Consider the following 25,307-nt stretch of genomic DNA (forward strand, 5'->3'; position numbering starts at 1 on the left):
AATAAGAGATATGTCTCACAAAATACGACCAGTGAGATCGTCTCACGCAAGTTTTTGTCTCTGAAAAATTGATTCCAAAAAACATAAGTCAAGATAAAATAAAAGTAACAACTAGTTTAACGAACAATAATTTTTAAAATTTTAACTTGTGTATTTTTTCGACATTTAAGGATATTAAAAAACTTAACTATAATTTTAAAGGCAATCAAATGTAACTTATTTTAGTAATTTAGTTGTCAAATTATAGTTTCTACTATAAAAATAAATGTGAAATATATTTAAAAAGTAGGCTATTATTTTCCTTATGAGAATTAAATTCTCCAACTATATATGCGGAATGATTGCCACATTGTTAATTTAGGCCACTCGGAAGCCCAGTCTGGCCCGACAAATCGGAACCCAGGATAATCTGGACCCGGATTTCCCCCCTTCCTCAGTCGGCCCAACCCGTAACTTAAATATATATAGTAATTTAATATAATAAAATAATTAAATCTTGAATTATGCACTAGTTTTATAAGTTCCATCAAATTTAGTTTTTTAAATATAAAGCTTAAAATTATTTTCTAATAAATTTTTCATTTATGGATTTTAATTAAATCCTATATCAAAACACGTTGAATGAATTTCAAATATTTTAGCTTCGATTTCGAGTGATTTTTTTAAAGAATAATATATTCGAAACTTTAATTTATGGAGTCATTTAAAATTCACTCATCAGATTACTTGTCAAAATAAAAAAAAAAAAAAGAGGCTCTGTTTTCTAAGCACAAAAAATTAATAAAAAGTTTAAAGCGGATTCAGGGACGTTTCTCATTTAATTCAAGAATTAAATGCATCAGTAATCATTTTTAATTTTTATATTTACCAACATTTCAGTCCTGCCCATTAAATGAAGGCAACTTTAGTTTAGGGGTACCCAAGAAAGTTAAAATAATATATTTGGATCCACATATTTCAAATCCATAAATTTAGTTTCATAAAAATAAAATCATAAATTTCAAATCTAACTATTGTATGTTTATATAATGTTTTATCTTAATTATGATGTATATCAAGCTCACACAATAATCGAGACATTTGAAATTCATTCTATTTTATGTAACTAATATGTAATTAAGTAGTGTATATATTTGATAATTCATCTATTATTTCATTGTTAATAATAAAACTATAATCAAAATCATAAATTTCAAATATATCTCCTCAAACGATGAACATGATTCGTTGTTTTGTCATTTCTGCATCATCTATTTAGGCACGTTTGGGACCAGTGACGGAGCCAGAAATATGGTTATGGCCAGGCTAAAAATTTAAAATCTAAATTTTTTTAATATTTTAAATTTATCTATCCGGACTAATATCATATTATTTCAAAATTTACATATAAATTTTTTTTAAAAAAATTGGGCCACCCGAGCTAAAGTCCGATTATATTACTATGTAGCTCCGCCCCTGCTCGGGACATAAAAAAAACCGAATGAAATGAAGTATATCTTAAAATGTTACGATATTTGGCTCGATTCGATTGGTTTATATCCTTATTTTACATATTTTTAGATTTAACTCACCCCAGCCAAACATGATTTCTATTCAAAAAGTGGCATTTCTTAGTCGAACTCAAGAGGGGTCGGTATCATACTACCAAACAAGTTACTTCGCATTTAGTAGGAGGGAAGCACTGCAACCTATGTTTACTTTTCACAGAAACCCTCATCAAGACCAACAATTTTAAATGCATAGATTTGATTAGAGCCTGTTGTGAATTGTGACAGGTGGAGAATATCAAGAAAACTGAGTGGGAAGAAATTAAAGTGAAGATTCAGATTATACGTTTTTTTCATGAGTCGAGTCAAGTTCTTGATCTCTATTGATAAAATCTACCCCTACAATACATGGTCTTTCTTCGAACTGGAATATTTATATATTTTCGGCATGTATGTACCATATTTTTTTTAACATGTCCTGCCCTAATGAAAATTATAAATACAGTGATATGCTATAGTCACAATTTTCCAGGAGTATTAATTACCAACTTCCATTTAAAAGTATCTTAACACAAACGTTGGATCCATGGAAATTGACGTTCTATGTCAATTCTGCCAAATCTCCATCACCTAAAGCAGCATGTTGGTAGTTAGCTACTCCAAAGAAATTTACATGTGCCAAGATTCTTTCAATACAAATAAAGAGAGAGAGATTCAAATCTTCCCATATATTTGATGCTCGATCATCTGTTACATGAATGGATGAAATGTTAACCATGCAAATATTTTATATTTGACTAAATATTCATCAAATCATATGCAGTGTAAAATTAGTACATCGTTGTGTGTGAGTTAAATGGTGGTTTAAATGCACCTGCAACACATACCAACCAACCACACATACTTATTTACCTGTGTATGTATATTATATATATGCACTTCAGTTATATATACACCGCTTCTTCCTCTTGGATTCATCCCCAGTGCATGTCTCTGAACAACTTTACCTTCTACCTATCATTCTTCCCATTCTTTGAAGATGGATTCAAGAATGGAAATTAAGCCGGCACCGCTGCCTCTGTGGGCTGTTGTTGTTGCTCTGCTGGTTTCCCAAAACTTGGTTATCCCTGTCATGTCTTTTGAGGATCAGAAACACTACTATGCTCCAACTCCTCCAACAGGCAATGCGTTTTTCTTTTTTCTCTGTGTGTACGTACACGCTCATTCATGCACGTATATTGGCGTTTCTTGGTTTATGTTTGCAAAGGCATATATATGTTTTTTTTATTGGAAACATGCAAAGGCATAGATTTTATCATCCACGAGAACATATTTTTGTCAACAAAACATAACAAGGACATGAGCCTAAGCTTTATTGTTTCCCGTTCTGTGTGAATCAAAAAGGATACATTGTTTTAAGCATGCAAATGTGGAATGGTACCGAGTTGGCGAACAACCCCTCAAACATGCGAGCTGAATTCTTGTCTTTTCTTTTTCTTTTTGGTTACAGTCTCATTCACCCCTGCAGCACATGGTTCAGGAGGTGGACATGCAACACCAACACCTTCTCATGGAGGTGGCAGCTATGGAGGCACACCACCCGTCAACTGCGGTACTCCCCCAGGCGGTGGACCTCTCCCCACCACTCCATCTCCTCCAACAGGGGGTGGTACTGGTGGCGGATATCACAACCCCCCTCCAACTTCAATCCCAACCCCAACTACTCCGACCACTCCAACTCCTCCAACCGGGGGTGCTGGTGGCCCTTCAACTTCAATCCCTACCCCAACTTCTCCGACCACCCCAACTCCTCCGACTGGTGGCGGTACTGGTGGCGGATATTACAACCCCCCTCCAACGTCAATCCCTGGCCCAACTACTCCGACTACTCCAACGCTACCCATTGGAAGTCCTCCAACCATCCCCATTATCGGCCCCGGAGTTCCGACCACTCCAGGCGTCACCGTTCCATCACCTCCATTTTCGTTCACGCCAGTCTCTCCACCTTTTACTTGCATGTAAGTCTGTATCAGCTTCTTATAATTTTATTTTCAGAATATGAAAGGTATCAAAAGCTTGATTCTTTCTTCAAATGTCCACTTCTTCAATTTCTCCACAATTAAATTTCACATCACATTTCCAAATCTCGCCACTGATTTCCTTCTTTCACACAGTTACCATTGCTGCTTTTCATGTATGAAAACCATATATATATATATACAGATCATGGCTTCAAATATCAAAACTAAAAAAATAAAGCTTGGTAATCTTTTCTTACCTGTGAATTGCAGCTACTGGAGCACTAACCCTGGATTGATATGGGGTTTGTTTGGTTGGATTGGAACAATTGGCAGCACATTTGGAGTGACCAGTTTACCAGGAATTGGTGCCAATATGAACTTGCTACAGGCTCTTTCAAACACTCGTAGCGATGGCTTTGGAGAGCTTTACAGGCAAGGAACAGCTGCTTTGCTAAACTCCGCAGCTGACTCGAGGTTCCCTTACACAACCACACAGGTCAGGGATAGTTTTGTTGCTGCGCTTAGCTCCAACAAGGCTGCAGCAACTCAGGCACGGCTCTTCAAGCGGGCTAACGAGGGTAAATCAAAGAAAAGAGCCTGAAAATTAGTGATTTATTTATGTCAAAGATCTGCGTTGTCTGACATTCAGTTCTGTTCTCGCTGTATTCCAAAATCACAAATATCGCCTGCGTTATCCTGTCCTTAGCTAGATTGACGTTTTATGTTCTTTAAGTTCCGTTTCCCTTATTATTCTCATGTCTTAATCACTCTATTTCAATATTTATGGCTCCAAAAGATGATTTCATCACTCTCACATCTCCCAACACTCGCAATCAATATTATAGTACGAGTTGATCCAGCAAACCATCGTGTTCACCGGAATATGACACTACGGAGGAGCGGTTTGAATTCACAATGTTGCAACTCTTCTTTTCATGTGGTGGTTATGACATTACAGTACTTTTCAATTACCAGATGTCACTCATGATACACGCACACAAAAACCACCATTGTCCTAACCACAAACAGGCAGGTGATGTCGTTGGATATCTATGTAAAATATAAAAGTTCAACACAGAGTGATATTTAAAGAAAATTTCTAAGTTCTGGCAAAAATGTGAACTTACATAACTTCACAAGCACAAGTATCGATAGCTCAATATGAAAAAATTGCACTTCAATTTTTTTTTTTAAAAAAATGACATCCGTTTGCTAAACACACGTTGCATCTTGCTATTTTAACAAACGATGTGCAGAAAAAGTCATCTTGCCGTTTCTTGTAAAGTTCACTTCAAATAATATCCAGCGTGAACATCCCTTTGATTATTTCATCATTGCGAAAGCCCTCAGATTTTCGTCCCAACATGGCTGAGAAACCACAAATCAAAACACGAGTAATATTTGATTGATTAACAATCTCATGCACTGCACCGGACCATTAGGGTCGAGTATATCCAAATCCAAATCCAAATCGATATATATATATATCTATATCTATATATATATATATATATCACATGAATGTTGTTCCGTTTATTATTTATATGTATATCAATATATGTATTCTATGTATTGGAGTAAATGATCGGTGATAGTGAAGTGCATTATAATTAAAAGTCAGTCAAACAATATTTAATTCAGACCCATCGAATTAGAATATAATAGAATAATAACTGTATGTCCAAATATTAGCTTTGGATGTTATTTGAATGAAATATGTTTTTCATTTTTTCTTTCTAATTTTAGCTTATGGTTAACTTGTTCTCACCTCACTATTTTACACAAGTACCTTAATGAGGTATTTCTTTAAAATTTTAAGTTGATTTTTGTATTTTTGGAATTGTCCTTCCATCTATTAATTGTGTATTAGTTTTTTTTAACTTTAATATCGCATTGTGTATTATTTTCTAACTAATATATTATATTATATATTACAGTAAATTTTATTTTATTGCATTTAACTATTTCATTCAATATTTTAATCACTATACTATATAAGTTTTGCAAATAAATTTAAAAAAAAATATTCCAAACAATTGTTCATACTAAATGAATTATTATAACGATTTCATTATATCTAAATATTCATAAACAAATCAAAACCTATTTAGTTATCATAATTTTTGTAACATATAATTAATAAACAACCATTACATATTTAATTATAAATCACATAATTAGTCTAATGAAAATAATAAATGAGGTAGCTAAAGAGAAAGATAGCTGATATTAATGAAATAAACGAAAATGACTAGAAAGCCAATAGTTAATATGTCATTTGTCACGATAGTTATTAACAATTATAAATCATATTGAATCATACACGGCACTACGGCAGACCACCCATCTCACTAACCAACAAAAAGTTTTGCACGTCCGTATTAAAGGCATACTGACAATGTCAAATCTTGATGTGATGCTGATTGATACGTTCCAACATGATCAAAAAATGTAGTGGTCAAAGTATTTATTATTCGACAAAGATATCGAATTTCAACAAGACATAATTCAAAGACTAGCCGAAAGTTAACTTCCATGGATGCACAAATGACTACTTTTCAAATGCTATATTTATTTAAGAACAAATAATAGAATGTTTTTCGGACCACCAATTATTTATTGACAATATGAATATGATATTATAGGAAACTATGATGCATGGCTTGATTTTTGTCAATGTTATTCAACAATTTGAACAGCTTTTAGAGTCTAACAAAATTTATTTTATATGAAATCCAACCATAAAGCAAAAAAGTTCCAGTTATCCAAATGTAAATCTAAGTATTGAGTTGATAATGCAAAAGAAACTTTAGTCACTGAATTGCAAGAAGCGTCAAATTTAGGCAAACTTAATTTTCTCTTCATAGAATTTGATCATTTACAAATAATCCAAACGACACTAGTGACCAAAGTAAGTTTTCATTTTATTTATTGTGATATTTACATATATATTTTTAATCAAAATAATGTTATTATGCACATATATCATTAGCATCATCAAGAAGGTTCCACTGAAAATATAAACTCATGGTACAAATATGACGTATATATATAGATTGTATTTCCAAATTGAATTCTACAATAATCCATGTGTAACAACTTTGGTATATACAATTATCTATATTACCTGTGACTTTGAATGTCATCACTCACGTTTGGTATAACTCTTCTTTGCGGTTTTGTTATGTCTCATAATTGAAGAATAATTTGTATTTGATGTTTTGAGTTTATTTTCCCAAAAAGTGTTGCTAAGTTTTCTTATTTGAATGTAAATTTGTGTCATCTTTTATGTATTTCTATGTATGTCCTAGTGCATTATCTCTTAGAGTTATGATATGTTTTTTTTATTTACTTGTTCTTCTATCTATTTCCAACTTTTACAGGTTGAAGAGAAGTGAACATAAAAAACTTTGAATGAATTTGGATATAAAATGATAAAAGAATCAAAGCAACTCAGCATACGACAACTGATGGCTTAAAAAGGAAACTTTAGAAGAGATAATGGTGATGTTACGTTTCATGAATTTTTGTTTTGAACCAAAACATCTATTGTTTAAAATAATTATATTGTATATTCCTTTACAACTTTGAGATGACATGAGATGATATAACAAGAATTAAATTTGTTTACTCTTATAATATTAAATTAATGTAGAACAAGTATTACTACATCAAAGCAAGCATTAAAGAAATTGAAAATAAATTAACCCCGTGGTACTAGGCATGTTATAACGGTTTCAAATCAGTTACCAAAACTACCAATGAAATTGATTGCACCAATTGTGTGAAGCTGAATATCGAGATCGTCACAAGGTATTACAACTATAATTAACTTTGCATGCTTGAAAGCATTTAATTATTGTGTATACTTTCTCACAATTAATTTTTCAGATACCGGATAATAATGTTGGTCTAAGATGAAAATGAAATAGCTAGGGTGGCGTTGTTTGAAGAGGTTGCTGAGATGTCATTGGTTGCTCCATCAAAAAATAATCGACATGCATACTAATTAGGTGAATTAAAACATTTATTTAAATAACATGTACAACATTCATATTGCAGAAAAAAAGTAATGTGGAGCATGTAACAATACTTGATCAATCAAGCAAAGAAGATCACAAATTTCTTTCCAAGTTAGACAAGTCTGTCTCGACCAAAAATGGAATAACATCAATAATTGTGGATGAATTAGAGAAACCACAACTCAAGATAAATGCTGATAAGAAAAAAAAGAATTGAAACATCAATAAAATATAAAATGAAGACAAAAAAAATTACGAACACAAATGACACGAAGTAAATAGCAAAGCAAGTATAACTTGAAGATAAGAAGACAATAAGCACTAAGGAAATCACGAAATCATAGAAAAAGAAAACAAAGTCTATAATGTTCTAAAGCAAAAATCATAAAAATCAAAGATAATGAAAAAATTTTTGATTTAAGTAAAAAGATCAAGAAACTAAGACAAAAAGTCTCACAGAGATGACCCAAAAATTGAAAACTAAGCAAAAAAAGATTTGATAATATTTTTTTATATTATGTATTTTCAATAAATAATGGATATTTAAATTTTATTCGGTATAAATGTTTTAAGTCCACCCACTCTTTATAAATTATGTCGTACAACTTTTGTTATTTATTAGATATTTGAAATTGAGGAATATTAAAAGTGGACCAGTAAAATTCTTCTACATTGTCAACAAGAATAGTATGCATTTTACAATGATGCATCTAAACGAATCCCAGTTGAATTTGGTGTAATTGTAACGCCCAATTAAACTGAAACCACAGAATTGAAGCCAAATTCGGAACTGCAACGTGTTCGAATACGAGAATGTTTCAAAGTGTGGTTCGTTCGGACTTTGTTACAAGTATCCTTCTCAATATTCTTCGCGTATACTCCTTTGTCTGGCACTTCAAGTATACGCTCTTTCCTTATCAAATAAGAATCGATCAGTCGGTGTTTGCATTCCCTATGCTTACAAATTTTATGCGCGTAGGTACCACATTACACCCAAGAAAGGAAGCTGGAATTCGGAAACTTTTCTTTCTCATTCACATGATTCAACGATCTTATTTTTCCTGGTAAGTGCGATCGGTGATTTTTTTTTGTTGTAATTGGGTGTGGATCCATGGCCCATTTGGAAATATTGCAGAAAGTTCGAGTCTTTATTGTGTTTTATTCTGAATATTTGAATGGATTCACAATCGTCAGATTCTGATTAGATGGTGTTTCTTTCTATTTTATTTTTGTTCATTTGGGATGGGCTTCTTGTGATTTTGGCAAATTATGATTTTATATGCGTGTTTTTTGGAGTATATATAAATCGACATCCCTTGTGTATGATGTAGCTTTTTATTGATTGAATGTGGATAACCAGTTCTTGTTATTTTAATTTTTTTCCATCGCTGAATTTTGTGGAGTGATTTGTATTTTGCCGGTGATCACTGTATTTCTCTGTGTATCTAAGAATTTTGCCCTTTGTTTTTAAAAGATTGAAGGGACAATCTGGATTTAGTTTCTTCATGGCGAAATATAAACCAAAGAATATCCTGATCACTGGAGCTGCTGGATAGCGTCACATGTTGCAAATAGGCTGATTCAGAACTACTCGGAGTACCGAATAATTGTTCTCGACAAGCTAGATTACTGTTCAAATTTAAAAAACCTTGGCCCTTCCCGATCTTTTCCCAACTTTAAATTCGTAGAGGGAGATGTTTGTAGTGCTGACCTTGTGAACTATATACTCGACACAGAGAAAATCGACACAATTATGCACTTTGCCGCACAAACATGTGTAGATAACTCATTTGGCAATAGTTTTGAGTTTATCAACAACAATGTTTATGGTACTTGTGTACTTCTCGAAGCTTGCAAAGTTTTTGGGCAAATCATATGAGTACTGATGAGGTCTATGGGGAGACGGATGAAAATGCCGCTGTGGGTAACCATGAGGCTTCACAGCTCCTCCCAACAAACCCTTACTCTGCATCTAAAGCCGGGGCTGAAATGCTCGTTATGGCGTATGGACGGTCATATGGTTTACCGGTTGTAATCACGAGAGGAAACAATGTATATAGTCCCCACCAATTTCCTCAGAAGTTGGTCCCAAAATTTATTTTCTTGGCTATGACAGGAAAACCCCTTCCAATCTACGGGGATGGATCCAATGTTAGAAGTTATCTTTATTGTGAAGATGTTGTTGAGGCTTTTGAAATAGTTCTTCACAGGGGTGAAGTGGGACATGTTTATAATGTTGGAACGGATGAGGAAAAGAGAGTTCTTGATGTGGCAACAGATGTTTGTCGATTGTTTTCGTTAGATCCTTCCAAAATGATAAAGTTTGTGGAGAATAGGCCTTTTAATGATCAAAGGTACTTCTTGGACACTCAAAAGCTGAGAAAATTGGGATGGTCAGAGCAAACTAAATGGGAAAACGGTCTGAGGAAAACTATGGAGTGGTATGTAAGAAATTTTGACTGGTGGGGTGACATTTCTGCAGCATTACTCCCTCATCCAAGAATGCTTTCATGCCATATCATAGAGAAAGATCATCCCAATGCAGGGCAGAATTCTGATCAAGATCAAATGGGATGTGGTACCGAAAAGTCATCTTTGAAATGATATTATGATTTAGCAAAACATTACGGCAGATATAAATAGCAGGGTGCAGGAGAACGATTCTTAACCGCTCTCTCCTTTTGTATACTGATGATTCATATCCTCCTTGCTGCTGGATGGACATAAATCTATTTAATTTTTGGATTTGTTCCCTGGAAAGGATTTTACTTGACCTAGGTGTATACCTCCTAATTGTGGGGGCCCATGCTCTGAATAACGTTTAATTACCAAACAAACATGATTCGTTAATGTAACTAGCGAAAACGATTAAAAATTTTCCTTTTGGGCCAATAGAAATTTCGGCATGATCTCCCCATAAGTAGGACATCCCAAAAATTTCCAAACAACACAAACAGCATTTATATACTCGAAATAAAATCATAACATAAATTCACAAACCTATAGCTGCACTGGCCAGGACTGACACATACAGAGCCGACAAGGCTCAATCACACAGCAAGAGTCCAAAACATCATAAAAGTAATACTACAACTGCGCAGGGCATCCCCAGGCAAATATATAACTCGATAAGATAATACATACATATATATTATATGTATATGGGAACTCTCAAACAACTACCCAATTACTGGGCACCGCTATCTGACGCTCCACCAAACGCGTCAAATCCTCTGAATAATCTGCTATGGCATCAAAAACAACCACAACATAAACAGAAAAGAGGGGTCAGGCTCCAGTACGACGAACCAGTAAAATTATGACAATTATAACTGACGTGAAATGAAATCAAGTAAAATGCAATGAAATGCAATGCAATGCATGTCGATAACAACGAAATAACGGATACCAAAACGGAGTCCAAATGAAACGCATCAGCAACAGGAACAGTGGCCACCCGTGTCAGGAATACAGCAACGTAATATCATGCCGCCGCTCATCCATGCACGTAGCATCGAGGGTCCGGTAGCGACCCCATCATTCCTCGAGTAGTCATCAGGAGTGTGCTAATCCTATCACTCGTTCCATCGATAAGATGTCAGGAGTGATCTAGTCCTATCACTCGCTGCATAGTTGACGCAACATCATAACAGATCAATAATGATAGCAATCAACGGAGTTAAGGCTCGAAATGCTATGCACTTAGTATCAACTCAAATAAATGCATGAATGTAATCACGTTATTCACATAAGCACATAAAGCACGCCACAACTCATTACAAAATATTTAACTTCATTCTACATCACTATAGACGTCATAAGAAAACGGTTCATACGTACTTCAACTGTTAACTAATTTACCACCGAAATATCTTAAGGATTTCTCGCAGAATCCAATCCTGTGGCAAATAATACATTTCATATCAAGTTCTATTTATTTGTCTAATATTTGACAATTTAGCCTAAAATTCCAAAAATCCATAATTTAGGCTTTACAATTTCTAACATTGATATATGACAATTCTATAACATCTAAACATCTAATTATTGAACACTAAAATTCAAAAACCCAATAATAAAATTCTGAATTTTCGAAATTATGCCCAATTAAATTCTGAAATTTTGTTAATACCTCCAATTAGCTCCGATATAACACCTACAATCAATAATCCAATATATATTAATTATTGGAACTCAATTGAATTAAAATGCCCAAAATTCAAAATCCTAAAATCTGAATTATAATTCACGCTTCAAACACCCTAAATCAAGATTTCCTCATGATTTTCCGACGAAAACAAGCGACGGTCTCCGACGGGTTTTCGGGAGTCGCGAGTTTTCCAAACAAAAGTGGTATCAATGGATAGCTCTCGTCGAGAGGATTCCGAAACTATGCTTATTATAATTTTTCGATCACCGGTGTGGCCACAATCGACGGTCAAAGCTTCGAGAAGAAGAAGGAACGGAAGAAGCTTTCGGTAATCTGCATACGGGGAGAGAATAGAAGTTTCACGTTTTTCTCTTTTCTTTTTTTTTTTATTATTATTTTATTTAACTTATTACTAATTAATGGGCTGGTCTTGGGGTTTTTTTTTTGTTTGGGCTTTTTGGGCTCTCACACTAATTGATTAAATTGTTTAATATTTTGTTCCATTTTTTTTCTATATTTGTAGTGGAAAATACGCCCTCGTACTTATTTGGCGTTCAAAAAGCAGGTAAAGTAGTCTAAATATGGCCCTAGCATTAGTGCTAGATCCAATGATAATCCATTTTCTACTGCTGTTATTTTTGCTCGAATCAACTGAAATGAAAGTAAAAAAATTAACGTTCACAGTCTTTATCTCATGAATTTACAATAAGGTAATACTACTAAAATCAATCATCTTGAATACCACTGAAATAACCCACAATAATAATACACTTGTGATTTACTAATCTCCCAGACACACACACAAACACACACACACAAAAGTGTAGCACAACCTGTTTAGACTGCAGGAACATTTAACAAGATTGCTTTGTGATAATAGCAAACAATTTGTGTATTTCAATGATACAATCTTCATGGAGCAAGAGTTGCCTAATTTCAAGGTAGTTTAGTTATTTTACATTGCATAAATGTCCGCAAACAAAATACTGATGATCTTCAACATCTTCTTACATGCCATGATCCAAGCACACTCAATGGAAGCAGGATATAAAATATTTCCCATTACTAGGTCCTTTCCAACCACTGTCAACTGCAACACAAGGTTTTAGGCGTCGTAAGTGTTGGGAACGACAAGTGAACTAAACCATATAGAAGCATTAACTTAGGACACCGCATTAATATTTGTTAAATGGAAATCATGGGCACGTTTGGTCCACAAAAGACATGGGTATCATACACTAGTTGGAGAGGTGTTTGGTCCTGGCGAGAGTAGGGGTGACTGGGTTCAAGAAGGTTGACTACTGGGAGGAAGTTGTGAACATCGTATGTCTGAGACGACATAGGCTGATACTCTGATCCCCCAGCTGTTGCAGGATTGATTAAGTTCAGTTGCTGCTGTGCTCTCTCATTCTCAGCTATCTGCACCTTCAAATTATTTTCAAGCATACACAAATATATATTTTTCTTATAATTTCTAATTTCCGGTTTAAGAAACTATATCTGCCGGTGCGTCACGGACGCAAAGAGGATTAGCATATGACCTTTGCTCGCAGATACATGTTAGCATTGTGCAGCTCCAGCTCCTGTTACAATACGATCAAATTCATGATTTGGCATAATATTCATGAGCATTATGGTCTCAAACCTAATCTCAATCTCAACTTCAATAAAAAAGTATATGAAGGATAAATTTGAAAAGCAAATATGTTTAGCATATTTATTTTTATTTAGGGTGCTTAATCTCGCATAAGCTTTAATTTAATACGCTTAAGCTCAATTAAGAAATCGCTTAAGATTTCATTCAATTATTTGAGTGAATATATTTTTATAAATATACATATATAAAAAATAAATAAATAATCATAAATATAAATATGACATACTAATTGATAGTGAATGAGCTTAGATTTGAAGAAAACTATTAATTATTACAATTTTAATCTTTTATGTTCTTTAGAACTTAAAATTTTATTCATTTAATCTTAGATTTATGATAATTCTATCATTCTATTTCTTGAAAAACTCGACCTCCACGCTTCGTACGTTATAGAAGCCTGAAAAAAAAAACTAGAAATTTGATATTAACTAAATGCAAGATTTTTTTTTTTTGAAAATCACAATTAATATGCTAACATAGCAATCAAGTATTCCGGAAAACTTGAACATTTAGCGTGAAGTAGTTTTCTGATCATGTAATTTAATTTAATGAACAGAAATACAGACACATACCCTCTTCTGCATAAGCTCTATCTCAGCGAATAACAGTTCATTCTGCAAAATTCGACCATATGATATAAAATTAGAACACATTTATTTCGAAGAATGTGATAATAAACTTCATTACTGGGACAGTGGTAGTGTGGAAAAAATTAAAATTTTATATTAATTTTGTTTCCATATTCCCGAATGTTGTTTTCTCAGACAAGTATACTGGAGAATGAGATAAAAAGTTTTGTTTTTTTTTCTTTAATAAAAAAAATAATATTTGATGTGGTTGTCACAAATGAAACAAAAATGGAATTATATATTATAGCGTGACTTTTACTTTTGGAGACGGATTCTGCTGATATTTAGTTTTACCTTCTTGGAACGGATTCTGCTGATAGCTTTCTCCACTTTACTTTCAGTATTCTTCAGTTCTTTCAAAGACATGGAGCTAACACCCTCTCCAAGAATTTGCCTATATATACATAATTAAATGTCTGTAATAATATTGTATAAATGGCATTTGATCAAACTATAATACACACACACACACACACACACACACACACACACACACACACACTACACCTGTTTGAAGTCTGTATCTCTCTTATTTGTCTGCGCAGTTTGGTGGCTTCTTGCTGGTAAAACTGGTAATTCAACAACCAATCGATATCACTTTTGGAAGGTAATCAAAATTAATATATAACAATTTTCTCGACGGTATATTTATTTGTTTCTAAACAACTACGAAAAAGAAGGAAAAAAATAATTTCTTTAAAACGTTCTTAGGTTACCTGAGTGTTAGCTTCAGATGTTGACACAGAATTGGAGGGATCAGAGCTTGCTTTCTTGTACCTGTCAATTGTTGCCCGAACACTGCATCCACAAAAACATTCAATTTGTATCAAAGTGTTATTTATTTCTATACATTCTTTAGCTGTGCTTTCAATGTGTGTAAGATGTCAAGATTTTTGTGAAAAACCTTAAAATATTGTTAAGAAAAACATTTGGTGTTTCTGTTCTCTGATAAAATTCTTCAAAGTTCTTTTCTAAAAAATGTTAGTCAAATACAAAACACTTTTGATACAATTATTTTGAAATTAGTTATAAAGTGACATGCCAACAATTATAAAAAGGGAAAAATTAAAATTTTAGTCTTGTAAGTTGGTTTCTTTTGGATTTTAATCTTGTAACTTGTCAAATTTCGGTTTTCATAAAATAAATTGGATTTTTTTTGGGTGTTGGTCATTTTTTCCCTAAAAACACTAAATCAATCGAATATGATTTATTTGACACCGACTTTCTCCTACGTGACATATACGGTGAGAATGAAGCTCATTTTACTCAAATTAAAATTCATCTCATAAAAAAATAATAAAGCAAGATGACCCTCAATACTTCAAAATGAGAGGAAAAAAATTGTTGTTCCTCATTATTTTTATTTATGTATATCTAATTTGTGTAATATAAACTTTATTTTTGTCACATGAACCACAGTAGGAGAGTATGCAGGTCAAATAAACAATATCCGGAAAAAACATGAAAACTTACATGACTAAAATTACATTTTTCCCTAAAAATTAGTCATATTATGAAAACGAACTATGAAAAGCAAAACAAAAAAACAAAAAAAAACTTGTTCCGATCGAAAAGTTCTACTAGATTGCTTAATCCCACCAAGAATTTTATTATGTAGACTCGACGGAGAAACAACTCATACACAAATGGCATCATAATGATCATGATTTACACTTTATTCTAATAATCTATAGTATATATCAACTGGAGTGTCATGCTAACTTGATTTGGTGTACTATTTATAAATCTCAAATTAATCATAATAATCCTTGGATGATCTGTGAGTCAAACCTCAAACCATATAGTACCTATCGATATCCCTTGATATTCGAGGGATTACAACAAATAATATGGGATTTGGTCATCCAACGGATGTCGATCCAAATTCAACCATAATAAGTTGTCAAATACCTTAAAATTATTAGAACAACCTCTTTGATGATCAATGATCATGAGTTCGAATCACATTAGACCGCCATCCATGAACTTATATGTGTAGTAAAATTCAATGGAGTCTCGATCGGTGGTGAGAACATGTCATAACCATCCAAGGTTGAGGGATCATTAAGTTTATCATCATGCAGTTGATGTAAAGACTTGTATTTATTCTATTGATAAAAAGAGAGGCGTGATAGAGGAGCCCAGCTCCGAGGAAAGATCATAAGATGAAAATCAACAGCTAAAACAACAGAGTATAATGCCAAAACTTCATGGGACCAATCAAGATTCTTGATGCAAAATTATGGATAAAAAAAATTAGGCCAATTCAGAACATTTTAAAAATCCTAAACCAATGTGCAATTTTGTCCAAGATTCTTGATACAATTTTTCTTATTAATCAAGAAAACTTGAGGTAGTATAGGATTCCTTGCCAACCTAAAAAGGTCACCTCTCCTTAAAACCATGACATAAATGTATAATCAATATCCAGTCTCACAGAAACATCACAGTGAAAACACATACATTCACTTTCAGTCAGGGCAAGTTGGGGGGAAAACCTTAATTTCCTCGACACACCGATTGGCTGCCCTCTGCCACGCTGGCTCAAGATCCCACAATATGATTGGCTCTAGCATCTTTGTTCCAGGATTATCTTGCCACGTGTCCGACACCCTTTTACCCCCAGGTTAATACCTCCCATTGATCAAGATCAAGTGGATTATTACCCACCTCGATTGATTCAAAATCCCGATAATGCTCCCATATCCCTTCAGTTTCTTCACTTTATTACAGCATTTTTGTTATATGGTTTTAAAGGCGTAAAAAATGTGCATTTCTTTGCCTGTTTACTGAAATTACATATACATTTAGTAAGTCTTGTTTGTCTGTAATCTCTTCTTTTGTTGAGTGCATCAGTGAATCAGAGCAGCCATTTTTCGCAAAAGTCAGTACTTCAAATATTTCCCATCTAATTAATTTAAGCTTTCTTCTTTAATATCCCTTTTTCTTGAAAGTTTTGGTGGTAATGGAGTGTAGTAGTTTTGCTTTATTTCCTTTCTATACTTCAACCCCTTTTCTATTTCAAGAAACCCTTAACGTTAATGTCTTTTTGAAGAAACTGATCGGCCAGTACTTTAATTAGCTGTGTCATTTTTCATGATTCCCCCTCCCATTTTTCTGAGCTAAAGAAGTTCTTTTTGAGCTTCAAAAAGTCAGAGTTTGAGAAGGGAGAAGAAAAGAAATCTTAATAGAACAAATCTACCGCAATACAGAAAGGGTAATGTTTTCACCTTTACAGATTAAAAAGAAAAAAAAAGAAAAGAAAAGGCTTTGGGCATGGAGGAGAAAACCAAAGAAAAAGGGGGAATATGACAACCCCCTTCTCCCCTTGTCTTGAAGTGTAGAACTGAAATATCATGTCTGACATGACCAAAGATTCTATGGTTAAAACACATCACTTTAGGCTCACAACTTTGTTTCAAACCCTAACTATAGTCCCCTTGCCCTAATCCCTACTCCTCTAGGGGTAAAACGGTAAAAACGGCCGAAGCACAAGATGCCCATCTTCCGAAAATGAGATATTACATTGTTTGACCAACTTAAAATGGTGTCTTAACAAGTTATTTAGTCCTGCCCTTTTGAAATTTGAAACCCTAAAGTGCTAATTTTTAGGTTTAAAAATGAGACTTTGATTTGTTGAAATGACGGGAGATTAAGGGGTCAAGAAGAACAAAGGAATGGGCAAATGGGAACTTGACAGCTTTGCAGATGAGTTTCTTGAGCTGACAGATGACATGTGGGGAAGAGAGAAAGAAACAAATATAATTAGCATTACATACATATATACATACAAACATTCACAAGGAAGCTTATTTTTGAGAAAGTTTCATGTGTAATTTCTTGATTGTTTAAGTTCTCTAGAACTGTTACGTACACACACCACTTCTTCTTCTTTTTTTTTTTAATTAATCACAACAGATCTTGGAGGTATTATATCGAACAGGGAACTGAGAGATAGCACAGAAAAGAATGGAGAACTCAGTGGGACTCATAAAGGAAAGCCAGCAAAAAAGAATCAAAGAAAAAACTAGTGAATCTGAAATGGTGATGGAAGACTCGATCTTAACTGCATAAAAATTTATGTATGTCAAAAAAGTTCATTAAACTTACATGACAGAAAGTTAGATTCAAGCAATATTCATGTGATCATCAAATCTAAGTTTCCAAAGAACAATCAAAACAGACAAATCTAAAAAGAAAGATTAGGAAACAACAGTTTGAAACTTTTCCTTAAATTTTCTTGATGCCACACAAATACAGAAAACCACGATCTTCTCTCAAATGTCAAGAAAACTAGATGGTGACCTAGATTTATGAGAATGGAACTTTTTTTAAAAAAAAAATCAAAACATAAGATCGTAATCTTATAAAAACAAAACCTTGAACGAAATGGGATTTAAAAAAATAAAAAGAATATTTAACCTGTTATTAGCATATTCATATAGCCTTCCACGGCTTGAGAAGACAATAAGGGCAACCTCAGCATCACACAAAACAGACAACTCATAAGCCTTCTTAAGCAGCCCATTTCTACGCTTGCAGAAGGTGACCTGTCGATTCGTCGTGTTTTCGATCCTCTTGATCTCAATTTTCCCTCTCCCATTTTTTCTCAACAAATTCGATGACTCGGGTTCTTGATTAGGAAACGCCATCTCAACGAAAGCTGAAATAAGGAAAACAAAACTGAATGATTGTTCTTGAAAGTTCATCAAGATTATAGCCTGGTTTAAGGAATGGTTACAAAACAGCAAAAAAAAATAAAAAAAATTGGAATTTAAATTTAGAAACATCCAAAATAAGCTAAACAAGATTTTTTTAGTCAATGGTTTGAATTAGTTTAGTCACTAACCTGGTAAGGAAACTATGGAAGGGAAGGTAAAAGGGAGAGCATGAAATTGTTGTCAATTTTACACTATGCTATACAACAACTGTGAACAGTAGTGTTGCAGAAAATGGAATTGAGTTATTCCAGCAGGCAGATATTTATAGCTAAAATTTAGACCCTCCAACTACACTCCACCTATGATATTATTTTGCTTTATTGTGTATATTCACGATACAGTATATGTATAATAAATACTCAGACAAATTGATTAGAGTTTAAACCCGTTCTGAATAATGATTTTTCGTATCGAAATTATAGGGGATGATGGATCATTTTGAACCTATGTGTGTTCTATGATCGGGAGAGGTTTACACACGATTTCCATCTATACTCGAGGGGTATGGTGATGGTTTTCTGGTGCTGGTTTAGTCGTTTTTTTTTACGATTTTTATTGGTAAAAATTTAAAATCGAAACGTACTTGAATTCAACAAGAAAATATACTTAAATAAGTTGATGAAATTGTTCTAAAAAATTGTCAATTAATTGGTTGCATCAGACGCAAAACTCATTAGCAAATCAAAAAGGGAAAAGATATACTTGGCTACCAAAGTTAATCAAGAAACATGAGGTATTGTGTATAATGATAACTTTCTACATGCAAACATCGATATTTTCACTAGCATATCTTAACTGGAATTAAATGGCCAACAATATAAAAATTAACATGGACAAAAAGTTCGTGTACCAAAATAATTTTTGCGAATTCCCATTTATAAACATTTGTAGCTAATTTCCCATTTATATATATATAGACACACACACACACACACACACAAGTTACATTCACTACTAAGTACATGATTGTGGTGAAATTGCTAAAAAGATCAATTAATCTTTCAAGATCTATATATATATTTTTAAAGTAAAAACTTATTTTATCAACCTCAAAATTAAATCATTGAGGTAGGAGAGAAGAGGGCATTGTTGTCCACTTATTTGAAAGATCCATTTCTCTCAAGTATGGGTAAAAGGAGGAGAGATGAAGAGAGGTGGTTCTTTTGGAAAGTGACTATTAATGGTGTTGAATGAGACCTTGGTTAGGTTACACTCAAGCAAAATTTTCTTTTCCTTTAATTTTATAAATCATATGTTTAGAATGAACTATTTCACTCTTTCTACGTACGTACCCTTTTTCTATTCCACTAATAATTATGAACATATATTTGCGATGCACTAGAGCTATCACTCGATGAAAAGATTTTAAGATGATCGACCAATATTGTTAATTAATAAATAAAAGCCAAGAATTTATGGATTTTACAAAATGATAATGGTTTCGCCCTCTTAAACTTCTATTTAGACAAGTATTTTAAAAACGTTTTTAGTGTTTTATAAGTGAAAAAAGTTGAAATATACGTTTACACAAGATTTTTGTAAAAACGTTTATGAAAATTGTTATAATAGAAAATTAATTGGATAAATTTATTTCAAAAATATTTCTGTTGGGTTAATAATACTGAAATTTTGTTCTTGTCGGATGGTTTTTCAGTAAGTCAATCAGTGTAAACTGTACGGAAGTAGGTAAAATCAGTTTTTGATTAATGAGAACTCACTTTTCCTACTTGAATTCAGTTCGGTTAAGTTCTGTAATTATTAATTGGATTAACAACTTTATTCAATCACCAAAACTTAAAATGTTCCAACAAAAAGGTTTTTTTTTTTTTTTTTAAATTGTTCTCTAAGTATAGTTTCTAAAGAATAACTTAAAGATGTTTTTGATGTTTTTAGAATAATAGACAAAGTTGTTCAGATATTTTTAGCTGTAAAAACTTTTTATTTGTAAAAAACACTTTTATAAAAAAAGTCTTATAAGTACATCCTGATTTTTTTGGTCGAGTTTATATTTTGCAAAAAATATTTTTACCAAGATATATAATTCTCCCTATTGATATTTAAGCTTGGATGAGATTAGATGAGTAAGTAATTTTCTTCAAAATTAATATTATCACTCAGTGTTTTTTCAAAAACTATGTAATAATTGAATAATATATATTTTATAAGTTTTTCAAAGAGTCGACATCGAAGAAATTAGGAGACGGTCCAACACGTCAATGTTTTGAGACGAGTCTTTTATTTGTGTCACATGTGAAAAATTATTACTTTTTATGCCAAAAATATTGATTATTATTATAAATATGAGCATGGTTGACCCGTCTCACGGAGAAAGATATGTGAAATCATCTCACAAAAGACCTATTCATATCTTTTTTATATATTATATTTGAGGAGACAAACTGCATTAAAAAAAGCATACTTTTGAAGAAAAAAGGTATTAGTTATGAGACGAATTATGTAATCTACTTGCATAAATTTAATGTCCCATACATAGTTTTGACGCATAGATATTTAGTCAACTATGCTATCGAAGTAAATGAGCGTGGACAATAATTATATGGATGCTTCCATTATTTCTATATCTCGATCCGGGTTCACAACCAAAAAATATTTGAAAAGATATTGGAAAAATAAATTTAAAATAGGAAATTTTACTGATTTTGTTCAATAAAATGGCATGTTTTCATTTTTTGTCATGTATGACATCAAAGTTTGATCTTCGTTTAATATTTTATACATTGTTTTCATTTTTAATCCATTTTAGTCGTAGTGTTAATGTGATATTAGGCATGTCGACAATGTCAGTAAGATTAATTTTTAAATTTTGTTTTTAAAATATTCTCATATCATGAAATCCTATAAATACTTTTTTCCTCCAAAAAATTATTTTTCTAAGTTTTGAAACCTAAAAGTCTCAAAATTTTGCAATTCCTTACAAATGTATTCTTATCAACTTGATTAAAAGAAGTCAGATTTTTTTTTATAAATTATGACTTTTTTTTGTTTGAGATAATATATAATTATAATTATATGGACATTTTAACATTAAAAAAATTCAGTTAGTATTATATTCTGTCAGTTAATTAATATTTACAAGAAAAATAAATTTGTGTAAAACTAAACTACGAGGGAATATTATCTCTGTTTCATAAATCTAATATATTAGATAACATAATATTTTTAATAAATAAAATTTTCTCTGTCTCGCGTCTATTAAATTATAGAAATAAATTTGAAAATTTCGTCTAAATTAAATTTCATCCAAGTAAGTAAAATGAATATGAGAAATAGATAAGACCTCAATCGAGACACATTATTAATTCTCAAATTACTTGAGACAAATATTATATATGAATTTTATCATATGGAATTGTTTTTAATCAATCATTTACTGTTGTTTTTAATTAACGAGACGTTTGAAACAAGCCCAAAACTAGCTAGTCAATATCTCACGCATGCAATATGTATAATAATTTTAATATGATGTTCATCCATCGTTTTCATCTCCGTACCTACGGATAATTTGTCCCTCATCTATTGGATGAGTTTAACTTTATCGGTGAGCACGGAGGTGAACAACATGTCAAAACCAAAACTATATATATATATATATATATTTATACACACAAACACACACATTGATTGTTCTTCTGCCAATTTTGAAGTAATCTATCTTTCAAATGTACCCAAAAAAAAATGCTATTTTAATATTAAAAAAAAAATCATTTTTCGGTGTAAAGTCAATACCGACAGGGCCCTTAATTAACCCACTGCGCAAATATAGTGGATGCAAGGGAGCATTTGTGATACCCATTCCACTTGAGAAAGAATTGAATGTTTAAAATGATTTATAATTGATTACAATAGACGTTTTTAACAACTTAAGTTATATTTTCATAAAACGATGATGAATACAGATTATATTGTTATATGACACATTGTGGAGTCGCACAAAACTAAGTCTCATGCACATTCGTAAGTCTGAGCCCGAGGCGTGACAAGCATTGTCACAATTCAGTGTTCACTTATATGAAAAGAATATTTAAAATTATATTTACATAATCTTCGTGGCGAATTTGACGGACATCTTGTTGAAATTTTGTGTTTGTATTTTTGTTTTTTTTCATATCAACTTTACATTTTTTTTTTATCATTTCAAACAATTATATCACCTAATGCATATATTTCATATTTCATTTCACCAACATGTTGAAATTACATTTTCGATCAAATAACATGTATGTGTTTTAATTTTTTTATGACATGAGAACTCACAGCCGCTATATTTATTGGATAAATATACGGACTAATGTAATAGGCTGTAAACCATATTAGTCATGCAAATTACATTTGATGTAAGACACATTATTTGGAAACGACCATCGTCGTTTCATATCCGTATTATATGTTGTGAAAAAAGATCACCAATTAATACACACATTTATTATTAATTAATAATACCTCCCCTGAAAGATTGTGGAAGTGTGACAGAGACAGGAAGAGGGCATGATGTTGTTGTATTCAATTCTATATATTGCCACCTTCCACGATCATCATTGCATCTTCATCTTCTCATTGTATTCATGGTCCCATACCCATGTACTACTATTGGTCATGAGCCGTAGCTCATGCTCGTGCACTGTCACTCATATAATATCATAACTCTAGAAAGTAATTGTTTCTTTCGTCTAACACTTGAACTCAAGAATTTCAAGCTTAAACACCTAGATTTTTTTAAAGTATTGATACCATTATGACTCCACGTAAATGTAGCCGGAAAGAGTTGTTTGCATGTTGAAATTTCCGAAGTAGTATATCGTTAATATATTTGCAATAAAGGATTGATTGAAGATGGATGTGAACCGAAACCAAAATCTTACAAAGTTCGACTAGGTTCACTAATCATGGTGAGAAGAAAAAAATGATTCATGGACTCGACTTTTGAGCTTCCACTCTCTCTTTTTCTAGGAAAGTACAATATAACGTATTCAAGGTTTTTTTTTATAAAAAAAATATGTATCATTCTTCATTTATTGGCAACTATTTTAGGAAGAAGCCTAAGAATCAATATTAATCATCCACCAACACGAAATGTACTAAAAAAAACAATAGAATGATGCTTCTTTACACTTAACCCGTTTCCTATAAGACATACACACAAAACTAGAACATCACAAGATCTCGAAGAGAGAGTCGCACAAACGGAAAAAGAAGACGAAGAAGAAGAAAAAGGGTAAGAATATAAAAGAACTAACTCAAAACCAACATGAAAGGAATGGGTTTTTAGTTGTAGTTTGGTTTACAATCATCAAAATGGGATTAATGCAAAAGAAAAAGATTGATCCTACAGTAACGTCACTGTTGAAGGTTGAAGAATATTGAGGGATGAATAATGGATGTATCATGTGATTAGGGTTCACGAAAAGGTGGGCACATGGGGGCCATCCAAATTATGGGATTATAGGTTGTCACCATCAAAATACATGGCTTTATTAGATCAATGTCTATAGGTACGGAATCAATCAATTTTATGATGTTTAAAAATTTACGACCCGAATAAATATTATGTTTGCATCGGATATTTGAAGTGGTTTCATATTGAGATGAATTTGAAATCCATCACATCGACTCGACAAGTAACTAGTTATGATTTGAAATATATTGTCAAGATTCAGACAAACCAATGAGTTTATTATTATGGATTTGAAATTCTTAGTTTTTCGAATCGATCGGTTTAAATACAAGATAAGGAAATGATTCAGTATTTGGAAAGATCATGATCCATATGTCATTTTATGTTTATTCACTTATTTTTTTGGAGACCCATCCTTTTTTTTCTTTTTTTTTTGAAAAAAGTGGAGACCCATCTCTGAAAGTGTAGAAATCATAACTAAAGTCTACAAAGTCATTGGGTATATATATAAAATTTTACTAAATTAGTGATTCTAGTTGAATAATCTATATGACTTAAAATTAAAGGGCAAAAAATGAATATCGATAGCTTATAATCCATCCAGTACCATCGTCACAAGTTTGAGATGAGCTATCGTGTTCAATAACCAGTTATGAATAACGATCTCCTGATTAAAAAATAATAAATAAAAAGTGCCGTAGATAATTTAAATCAAACGTTAATATGTACGACGAGGTTCTGAGGAAATTCGATGAGGAAGTTATATATTGGTGAAGTAATACTTTTATGAAATGTAATTGCAATCTCGGAAGAAATTTATTTTAATATCGGATGTTGGGATTATTATAAAAATTAAAAACTTGAAAAAATTCAAGCTGAATAATGCAAAAAAATAAATCATATTGGCCTCAATTGGATTGGTCTACGCCCTTATTTATTTATTTATTTATTTATTATTATAAGTAAATGTGCAAACCGGACGAAGTAGAACTTTAATGGGCTTCATTTGGGCTTTAGGTTCAATACTTTGGGGCAAAGCAGAAGTTAGGTCCAATATTAAAAAGAAGAAGAAGTTAGGTCCGATGGACTGGATTGGCAAAAAATAATTATAATAAAAGATAACTAAAATAAAATAACTAAAATAAAATAAAATAAAATAAAATTATAGATGCAACAATGACGGTGACAATTTTTTTTTTTTTTTTTG

At 32.3% G+C, this 25,307-nt stretch overlaps 2 protein-coding genes and 1 pseudogene across 3 annotated transcripts; 2 read left to right on the forward strand and 1 right to left on the reverse strand.

Moving 5' to 3' along the window:
• The first annotated feature begins 2,438 nt into the window (after positions 1–2,438).
• Positions 2,439–4,339, forward strand: LOC140977617 (uncharacterized). Its single transcript, XM_073442368.1, has 3 exons — positions 2,439–2,668; positions 2,998–3,505; positions 3,779–4,339. Exons 1-3 carry the CDS (start codon positions 2,527–2,529, stop codon positions 4,107–4,109), a joined length of 981 nt encoding a protein of 326 aa, XP_073298469.1. The 5' UTR covers positions 2,439–2,526; the 3' UTR covers positions 4,110–4,339.
• A 3,842-nt stretch (positions 4,340–8,181) lies between these two features.
• LOC140977632 (trifunctional UDP-glucose 4,6-dehydratase/UDP-4-keto-6-deoxy-D-glucose 3,5-epimerase/UDP-4-keto-L-rhamnose-reductase RHM3-like) lies at positions 8,182–10,765 on the forward strand (annotated as a pseudogene).
• Positions 10,766–12,405: 1,640 nt separating this feature from the next.
• Positions 12,406–18,949, reverse strand: LOC140977639 (agamous-like MADS-box protein MADS1). Of its 2 annotated transcripts, none has more exons than XM_073442388.1 (9): positions 18,816–18,949; positions 18,389–18,629; positions 14,683–14,764; positions 14,474–14,535; positions 14,261–14,360; positions 13,910–13,951; positions 13,222–13,263; positions 12,918–13,105; positions 12,406–12,770 (listed from the first exon to the last, which is right to left on the reverse strand). In XM_073442388.1, exons 2-9 carry the CDS (start codon positions 18,616–18,618, stop codon positions 12,767–12,769), a joined length of 750 nt encoding a protein of 249 aa, XP_073298489.1. In that variant the 5' UTR covers positions 18,619–18,629; positions 18,816–18,949; the 3' UTR covers positions 12,406–12,766. The 2 variants fall into 2 exon arrangements, with proteins under 2 accessions (XP_073298489.1, XP_073298492.1); XM_073442391.1 differs by having other exon boundaries at positions 12,412–12,770; positions 12,918–13,099.
• Between the last annotated feature and the right edge of the window lie 6,358 nt (positions 18,950–25,307).

Source organism: Primulina huaijiensis, chromosome 1, assembly GCF_012295235.1.
Source record: "Primulina huaijiensis isolate GDHJ02 chromosome 1, ASM1229523v2, whole genome shotgun sequence".
In the NCBI taxonomy this organism is placed as follows: domain Eukaryota; kingdom Viridiplantae; phylum Streptophyta; class Magnoliopsida; order Lamiales; family Gesneriaceae; genus Primulina; species Primulina huaijiensis.